We start from the raw sequence: 8,383 nt of genomic DNA on the forward strand, positions 1-8,383 counted from the left end.
ATGTCCGCCACGTAGTCAGCAGCACCACCCTCGGAGCGCTATGTTCACTGGCCGTGGAAGCCACACGGCCACCCAGCAGGGGACGCGTTTCCACCTGAACATGACATCCTGTACACTGAGCACCTCAGTTCCTGAAATCAAGTAAAAACTTAAACACACCAAAGGCTCATGACAGCATTTTTTTTACAGTTTATTTTGAGAGAGTGTGTGCGCGCACAAGCAGGGTGAAGAGGCAGAGAGAGAGACACAGAATCTCAAGCAGGCTCTGTGCGGACAGCCCCGGCGTGGGGCTTGATCTCACGAACTATGAGATCATGACCTGAGCTGAAATCAAGAGTCGGATGCTCAACCGACCCAGCCACCCAGGCGTCCTGAGCACAATCTGATTAAGAAGAATACGGTTAGTCAGGACGTGAACACACTCCACATACTGGTTCTCATGACCCTGGGGGAAGACTGCCCACCGAGAGCAGGAGCCCCGAGCATCAGCAAGCAAGCACCTGCGCGTCACCTCCACCGCCCATTGCAAGAGAGGATTCATTTGCTTCTAAAACCGTCAGACTGAATTTGCTCTCTGTAAGTAGAGGCTTCAAGGCAGAGACAGGGGCTCACTGGTCTTTGAAACTGGCCTTTCTCTTTTCCACAAACGCGGTCATCCCTTCCTTCCGGTCTTCCTGGTGGGAAAGGGAAAAAAACAGAGATGGACATTTATGTTTTCCTACTGAGTCAAGTGCGGGGCTCAGCCCGTCCATGGGGTTCCTCTGCCTTCAGATCCAGAGTGGGGGGGCACAGGGAGGAAGGGTCCTGCATCGGGACTGCCCGGAAACCTGGGAATGACCCGGACCCCCGACCACTTAGGGCTGGCCTGGAAACGGCAGTTTTATATATCACCCAGTCTCGAGGTCTGATCATTCAGGGACCACTGATGTATGAGTCAAATAAACTCTCATCCACCGAGAAGCTCCGACGCCTGTGTTTGGGTCATTCACCCGCTCTTCGCCCGGGTTTAGTGGTGGTCTGTGTCAGCGAGGGCCGTGAGTGCCACGGAGGACACGGAGTGCAAGACCGACCTGCGTGCGCGTGCCCTCACCTCCCCCCTGCGTGCGCGCACCTTCACTTCCTCGAGAGCCAAAGACATTTCTAATCTCTCTTTTATGAAACACCTACATACGACTTTCTGATAAAAAAGACAGAGGTTTTAATCACTATTACAAGAATGACCACCTTTCGGTTACTGTCTAAAGTCCTAGAAAACACGGTTCTGAAGCTCTGGGTTGCAGTATCAGAAGACATTCAACTCCGTTCCTCGCCACGGGACAGAGCTAGGAAAGCGATGGGCAAGAGGACTGCGTCTGAACACAGGAGCCTGCCCTCTAAGAGGGCATTTCTGAAGACCTTCTGCACCAGGAAGTAGCCCCGTAAGGGCTTCCACACACCGGACTTATTTGCAAAAATCATGCTCACGGCAGGACACATCTGATCCAGTTGCTGGGGAAGTGAATAGTTCGACCAAAGAGAAGTGGTATTTACTGAAAAATCTACAAGGAAATTCTCCGTGGTCTTTACGGCAGGGACACGTGCCTCCCATCTGAATGTTTACTCACGGTAGCGAACGTTGAATAGAAGAGCTTCTTCTCCAACTTGTTTCCCTCTGTTAACGTCATTTCAAAAGCTGAAAAAGAAAATTCTGAAGTCATGAGCGCTGATGCCTGATGCGGGGACACGTTAAGCTTTTTTTTTTTTTTTTTCTCTGATCAAGCCTCTTCCTCTTTATTCTGGGACACGTTAAACTTTATCGGTGAGAGGGAACATTCCCCACTGACCCACAAAAGCCTCAGGTCCACCACGACTGCGACGCGGCCTGGGGGCCCTCGGCCTTCTCACGTGACCGCCTGGCTGAGCATCAGCAAACCCACCTGCCTAGAGCGCCTCCCGTGCTTCATGCCCGGTGGCCCCAAAACAGAGGCACAAAGAACTGAGTAAAAGGGACCAACTTTGTGCGGTCACAGGATGATCTGGGACCCAGAGAAGTACAGAAGGAGATAGTTTCTAAAACAGTAAAAACGTCTGGGGGGCTCAGTCGGTCGAGCCCTGGACTTTAGCTCAGGTCATGATCTCATGGTCCATGGGACCGAGCCCCGTGTCAGCCTCGGCGCTGACAGTGCGGAGACTGCCTGGAGTTCTCCCTTTCCCTGCTTGTGCTTTCTCTCAAAATAAATAAAGATTTCAAAAAAAAAAGAAATAAGGAAATAATTTATTAAAAACAAACAAACAAAAAAGAATGAAAACCAGAAAAAGAAACATTGTGCCAGAACACAGTCCTAGGCAGTGAGAATGTCATTGCTCTGGGCCTGTGCTCCCAGCAAAGGGCAAGTATTTTCCTTGGCTGAGCACCAGGAGCAGCATGGCCCCAGCGAGGGGCGGAGCAAAGGCAGGTGCCTTTGGGGACTGTGGCCTCACAGACTTTGCAAGACAGCAGCGTCCACTTCTTTTTCTTTTTTTGTATTTATTTATTTTTGAGAAACAGAGAGACAGAGCATGAACAGGGGAGGGGCAGAGACAGAAAGGGACACAGTATCTGAAGCAGGCTCCAGGCTCTGAGCTAGTGGTCAGCACAGAGCCCGACGCGGGGCTCGAACCACAAACTGCAAGATCATGACCTGAGCCGAAGTCAGATGCTCAACTGACTGAGCCTCCCAGGAGCCCCTTCTTTTTCTTTTTTAAAGTTTGTTTATTTTGAATGAGACAAAGAGAGGCCAGGACAGAGAGAGGGAAACAGAATCCTAAGCAGGCTCCTCACTGTCAGCGCAGAGCCCAATGCAGGGCTTGAACCCATGAACTGTGAAATTACGACCTGAGCCAAAATCGAGAGTTGGACGCTCAACCGACTGAGCCCCCCAGGCATCCGGCAGCAGTGTCCCCTTCTGGAGTGTGTGCTACCCGCTCACCCCCACGGTGAAGCGTCACAAACACCAGCTCCTTCAAGTAAGACAACAGCAGCCCAGGGTGACCGCTTTCCTGCAGGGGAGCACAGGCCCAGGGGCCTCAGCAGCCATCCAGGGCCCATGGTCTCCACAGGCAGTGCCCCCCCAGTGCTGAGGACCAAGTGCTCCGTTAAGACTCCAGACATTCTTGGGAGGGTCACAGCCGCTCCGCTGGTGGAGGGTAGACAGAGTCTGGAGCAACGAGGGGCAGCAGGAGTCTGTCCCCGGCCCACATGGGTGTCCGTGAGCCTGCGCCGCCCCCCAGGCTGCTGACCAGTGCACAGCTCCCTGTCCCGCTGCAGACAGAGAAGCATCTCCCACTGGGTTCTGGGAGCGGAGCGGAGGTCCTGAGGAGCCAGACTGGCTGTACTCTAGGGACCGTCCTGCCTGTGCTGGCCATTTCCCTGCAGCTGAGAGTTTGTCCACCTCTGTCCCTCAGGCTAGCTCCTTCCTTGGGTCGTGATACCAAGAGGAACTCAGAACGTTTCAGGAGAATCTGAAAACTAGAACGCTACAAAGAGCCAGGATCACAACATGAAGAACCCTCACAACTTCTGTCCGGGGTGGGCTAAGATGCACGGCTCAGAGCCAAAGCCCTAAGGTTCAGGACCGTTCCTGTGCCGCCAGCCCTTGGACCTCTCTTCCCGGCAGGACCCCCACCTGCATTCACAGACTCTTTGGCCATTGCTGTTATGATTTTAGAATTGCTGGCAATTTTCTCTGCACACTGGATGGCTTCTTCGACCAGTGTCTCCACGGGAAAAATTTTGCTTACAAGGCCTAAAACACAAAAAGGTAAATAACATCAGAAAAAAGCGCTGGTTATGTTTCTCTGAGTCAGGATGCCGCTCTGAGAGCCGGGGTCTTCTGGGTGTAACAAGGGGCTGCAGTGACACAGGGAAGGCTCCACGCCACCCCCGAGGCGGGGCCGATGCCCTCAGCTGCTGAGGCCACTACGCACTCACAGACACATGAATGGGGAAGAGCGAATCCCCCAGGGGCGGGGAAAGGGGGTGCCTGCCGAGGGTCTCCCAGACCCCCCACTGCTGACACTGGGCTTGGGAGACAGGATGGTTTTCTAATGATTCTTCACCCAGATGCAGGTTCAGTTACTCTTTCGTGCCTGGGGCACCCCCAATAAAACACCAAGGCAGTTGTCCTTGGGGTTCTCGGGGCTCCAGAAAGCATGCTGGACACTGCCCTCCCCTCTCCACTCAGCTCCCCATGAGGGCAGTTCCACGGGGCAGTGCTGGTCTCCACCTGCTTGTTTGGCGTCCTGGGCAGAGATCCGGTCACCAGTGAGGACCATCTCCATGGCCAGCGACTTCCCAACAGCGCGGGTCAGTCGCTGGGTGCCCCCTGCACCTGCAGGGACAGAGGGCAGCAGGTCACGGCTGGCTGATGGCCAATGCAAGCCAAGATGCCACAGACACAAGACACACTTGTTCTGAGGGGTGAAGACGGGGCCTGTGAGTGGGGCAGGTGGGCAGAAAGAAAGCAACTTAAAACCCTCAGGGGAGGCTCCTCTTCCCACCAAGGTCCCAGGCCTGGCACACTGCGCCCCCTGCACAAGCAGCTGTCCAGCAGGAGTCAGACAGCTCAGACCCTGGTGCAGCTCAACCTGGAGGCCAGCTGGGGCAGCCTCTGACTGTGGCCTGTTGCCCTCAGGGTCTGGAGACCAAGGGCTCCACCTCCTGGGCTGCTTAGTGTGTCCTCTCCAGTGCTGGCCTCCGTGCGCCCCACTCACCCTCCTGCTCACTTGATGCTCTGCAGCTGGAAAAACGGTGATCTGCCCAGTCACCTGCCCCACAGTGCCCACCAGGCTGTCAGGGTGAGCCAAGGGGACCGCCCGAGGGAGATACTCACGGTGCAACAGGCTCTGGTGCTATCTCAATGGAGGCCTTGGGCACAGAGACAGCAAGAGCCGGGCAGTCAGCAGAGCTCATCCAGAGCTTTCCTTGCCCTTATCCGACCCCAGACACCCTTTCCTGACCCCACAGCTGCCTGGATGCTCAGGGGATGCTGTGAGCTCCAGGCTCTAGATGCAGGGCAGAGACCCTGTGGGGATGTAAGCCAGGAGCCCTACCGAGTGGTCCCCAGGGCACAGACGGGTCACTGTTTGCCCGCAGCTCCCATCCCCCACCTCGTGGGGGATGTGACTCCCTGTTCTGCTGAACCTGGGGTCACGGACAAGAATCGCTGCAGCTGTAACGCACTGTGGAGCCGCCGTGCCTACCAGCGTCCGACAAGGGACCAGGCTGTCATCAAAGGAGACTGCACAGCTCGAGGCTCTTGGGCCACTCTCAGAGCGCTTCTGTGGCTACTGGGGCTCAGTGTGCTGTCAGCAAAGGGAGCAGTGGGAGCAGACAGCTGGCTGCCCGGCCAGCGCTCACACCACAGCCCCGGGCCCCTTGTCAGATGCGGGCTGCATGCTTTTGTCTATTACTGGAAAAGCCCGTAACTTCCTGAGATGTGGGCAGATTCTGGAGAATTACCTGCAGACATGATACTAGAGACGTCATCACGCTTTACCTGGGATGGTCCCTAACAGGATTTCCGGCTGTGCAAACTGGGCTTTCTCTCCAGCATAAATGATGTCACACATCATAGCAAGTTCGCAGCCGCCACCAAGCTGCAAAACATGAGGTGCCAACAGGAAACCCAATTAGAAATTCACTCGATGTGCCTAAGTTTTCTGTTAAAATGAACTTGGCCCAGGGTGCAGCAAGATTAACACAGAGAGGCAAAGTTAGTTAGGTGTTCCTGTAAGTTACCCACAAATGGCTGATGCTGGCAACAGGCCCAACAGCAAACTCTTCAGCTCCGTGGGCCCCACAGTCTCTGCTCTGCTGTGCAGGCTTGAAGGCGGCCAGAGCTCACAAATTAGCAGGCAGGACGGTGGTCCGATAAACCTGACTGGCTGACCCCAGCTTACCCAGGGGAGCTTTGTTGAATGATCACGAACGGAGCTGCCCTCCTCACTTTGATATGATCATCCCCAGTGCCTCTGAGTGTCCACGTGCCTGGGCAGAGTCCCCGACCCACCACACGGAGGACATGTGTCTCTCAATGGCAGCAGAGCTCAGCAGTTTACAGGTACAGTGCAGGCTGAAGCCATTAAAACTGCACAGAAAAAGCAGCACGTGGCCTATAACCTAGTAGAGGGAGTCGTTCCCAGGAGCCACAGGGGCCGCGGGGGGACGGAGGGGCTCTCCTAACAAAGGCGCCAGGACGCCAGCGGTTGAACGTCCACTACGAAAGCCAGTGCTTTAACGCGTCTTCTCTGTGAGTCTCGGGTCTTTGGCATCACTCAGTGGGAAGGACATATTGGCTGGTAAGTAAACTCTGGCCTTTTCAAAACAAAAATCGGTTATGCGATGCCCACCAGTGCGCTGAGACCAGACGTGGCCTGACACTCACAGCGTAGCCATTGACAGCAGCTATGACCGGCTTCCTGATCCGGGCAAGTCGGTCCCAGTGGCTCAAGAACTGGCTGGAGTAACAGTCCTGGAACATTCGGTTCTGCATCTCCTTGATATCGGCTCCAGCTGGGGGGGAGGGGGCAGAAATGAGGCCCCAGTTACAAGAGCAGAGACCCCCATATTGCTGCACTCCCCAAACCAACAGGGAGCTATGAGTGTGCAAGTGGCCGAGAGGACCTGTGAGGCGATGGCCGCAGGGACAGAGCCAGGAAGCAGGGATGGTGGCGAAATGCCACAGTATGTGTTGACAGAGGTGATGCAGAGGAGTCGCGGGACAGGAACCAGGTGCGAGCGGGACTCAGAAGGTTATTCTAGTCACTCAGGACACATAAAACCCAACTGTCGAGGACCCGAATCCCTCTAACTCAGTTTGCTGGTGGAGCACACTTGAATGTTAAACAGAGCAGTCCATTCGAGCAAAACCTGTGTCTGTTTACACTTTACGTTTAAATAAACCCCAAGTAGTACTCAAGTTTCTGACGCCACCATGGAGGCGTAAGGCTGTCTACAATGCCACACGCCAGTCAGACGGCCTCTTACACACCCGGCCGGCCGGAGGCCATGCTGCCACACACCTGCAAACGCCTTCTCGCCACCCGTGAGGACGATGGCTCCCACAGCGGGATCCTCCTCGAAGGCGTCAAGTGCCTGGTTGAGCTCCACAATCAGGCCATTGCAGAGCGCGTTGAGCACTTTGGGGCGGTTCAGCTGGATCAGCCCCACGCTGCCCTTCTTTCCCTTCTTTGCTGTGATGAGGTACTGGAAGTCAGCACCTGGAGCAGGAGGGGAAAAGGGATCTCCATTCCCGTAGGCATCAAACTCGGGGGACTTACCCCATCAGTGAACCTGACATGTCCCCTGCCCAGTCCTCGGCCTCATGGTGGCCTCTGTACTAGTCTCTACCGTCACAGAAGTTTAAACATCTCCTTAAGGTAGAAAACAAACCCAGCAATGAAGAGCAGCCCGCAGTGGCCTTTCTTCTTCTGAGTGCTCCGGTGGACGCTGCCCAGAACCTGCACTAGGGACACCCTGGGATCCTGCCCAAACAAGGGACCGGGAAATAGGTTCCTTCAACAAATGCCAACTCTGTGGCAGAACCAAGCTGTGGACAGAACAGAGTAGGAGGCACACACAGGGAAAAGGAGACTGCCACGGCCTAGAGGGGCAGGCCACTCAGATTTGGGGGGTCAGTAAGGCCTGAAGAGGAAGAAAGTTAACCCCGGAAGCCACAGGTGTGTGTCAGATTGGGACCCTACTCTGAGGGTTGGTTGGGGAGTAACATGTATGAAATGATTGCTGACCGCAAGTCAGGAGCAGAAATGAAACATCAAAAAGACGGAGGGTACAATCGACAGGCCCTGGTAGCCGGCAGGTAAGTGGGTACCCGCTAAAGGAACGGGATGCAGGGATTCGCCTAGCTCAGGGACAGGCCAGGAGCCCCTAGGGAAGCCCGCGCCACCGGCTGAAGGCTGAGTGAAGGACGGGCCGGCCAGACTTGGGACGAGCAGTGGACACGAGCAGGCCCGCGCAGGAGGCCTGCTGGACAAGACACGTGACCGTTTCCAATTCCGAGGCCCCAACAGCACATTCTATCGAACTCCCGTAAACCAAACAAGCAAACTGAAATGGCCAGCGGTCTCGGCACGCGGTCCTGATTCCTCGCAACTAAGGGGGGCACCAGTAACCCCAGAGCACAGCAAGCGGAGGCGGCAGGTGTTGGCAGGGGTGCTGGACAGCGCCCCCTGCAGAGGGGCGGGGTCAGGCCCGGGCAGCTACTGAGGGTGCTGAGGGGTCAGCTCCGGGGTCGGACTGGGTCAGGCCCGGGGGTCCCAGGTGCGGCCGCGGGGCCGGACCCCCACCCCGCTCCCGCGGCTTTGGCCCCGCACTCACCCGAGGCGAAGGGGCGCAGAGCCGCGC

At 55.9% G+C, this 8,383-nt stretch overlaps 1 protein-coding gene across 1 annotated transcript in view; it reads right to left on the minus strand.

The window, feature by feature from the left end:
* Positions 1–297: 297 nt before the first annotated feature.
* ECHS1 (enoyl-CoA hydratase, short chain 1) overlaps positions 298–8,383 on the minus strand; it is an 8,332-nt gene continuing 246 nt past the window's right edge. Inside the window, exons 2-9 of the mRNA XM_029920743.1 lie at positions 8,357–8,377; positions 7,042–7,239; positions 6,405–6,532; positions 5,517–5,616; positions 4,245–4,349; positions 3,645–3,764; positions 1,605–1,672; positions 298–674 (exon numbers count right to left, since the gene is read on the minus strand). Coding sequence (XP_029776603.1) covers positions 609–674; positions 1,605–1,672; positions 3,645–3,764; positions 4,245–4,349; positions 5,517–5,616; positions 6,405–6,532; positions 7,042–7,239; positions 8,357–8,377 — 806 coding nt within the window. The 3' untranslated portion in view covers positions 298–608. The remainder of the gene's footprint in view (positions 675–1,604; positions 1,673–3,644; positions 3,765–4,244; positions 4,350–5,516; positions 5,617–6,404; positions 6,533–7,041; positions 7,240–8,356; positions 8,378–8,383) is intronic.

This window comes from Suricata suricatta, chromosome 2 (genome assembly GCF_006229205.1).
Source record: "Suricata suricatta isolate VVHF042 chromosome 2, meerkat_22Aug2017_6uvM2_HiC, whole genome shotgun sequence".
NCBI lineage: Eukaryota > Metazoa > Chordata > Mammalia > Carnivora > Herpestidae > Suricata > Suricata suricatta.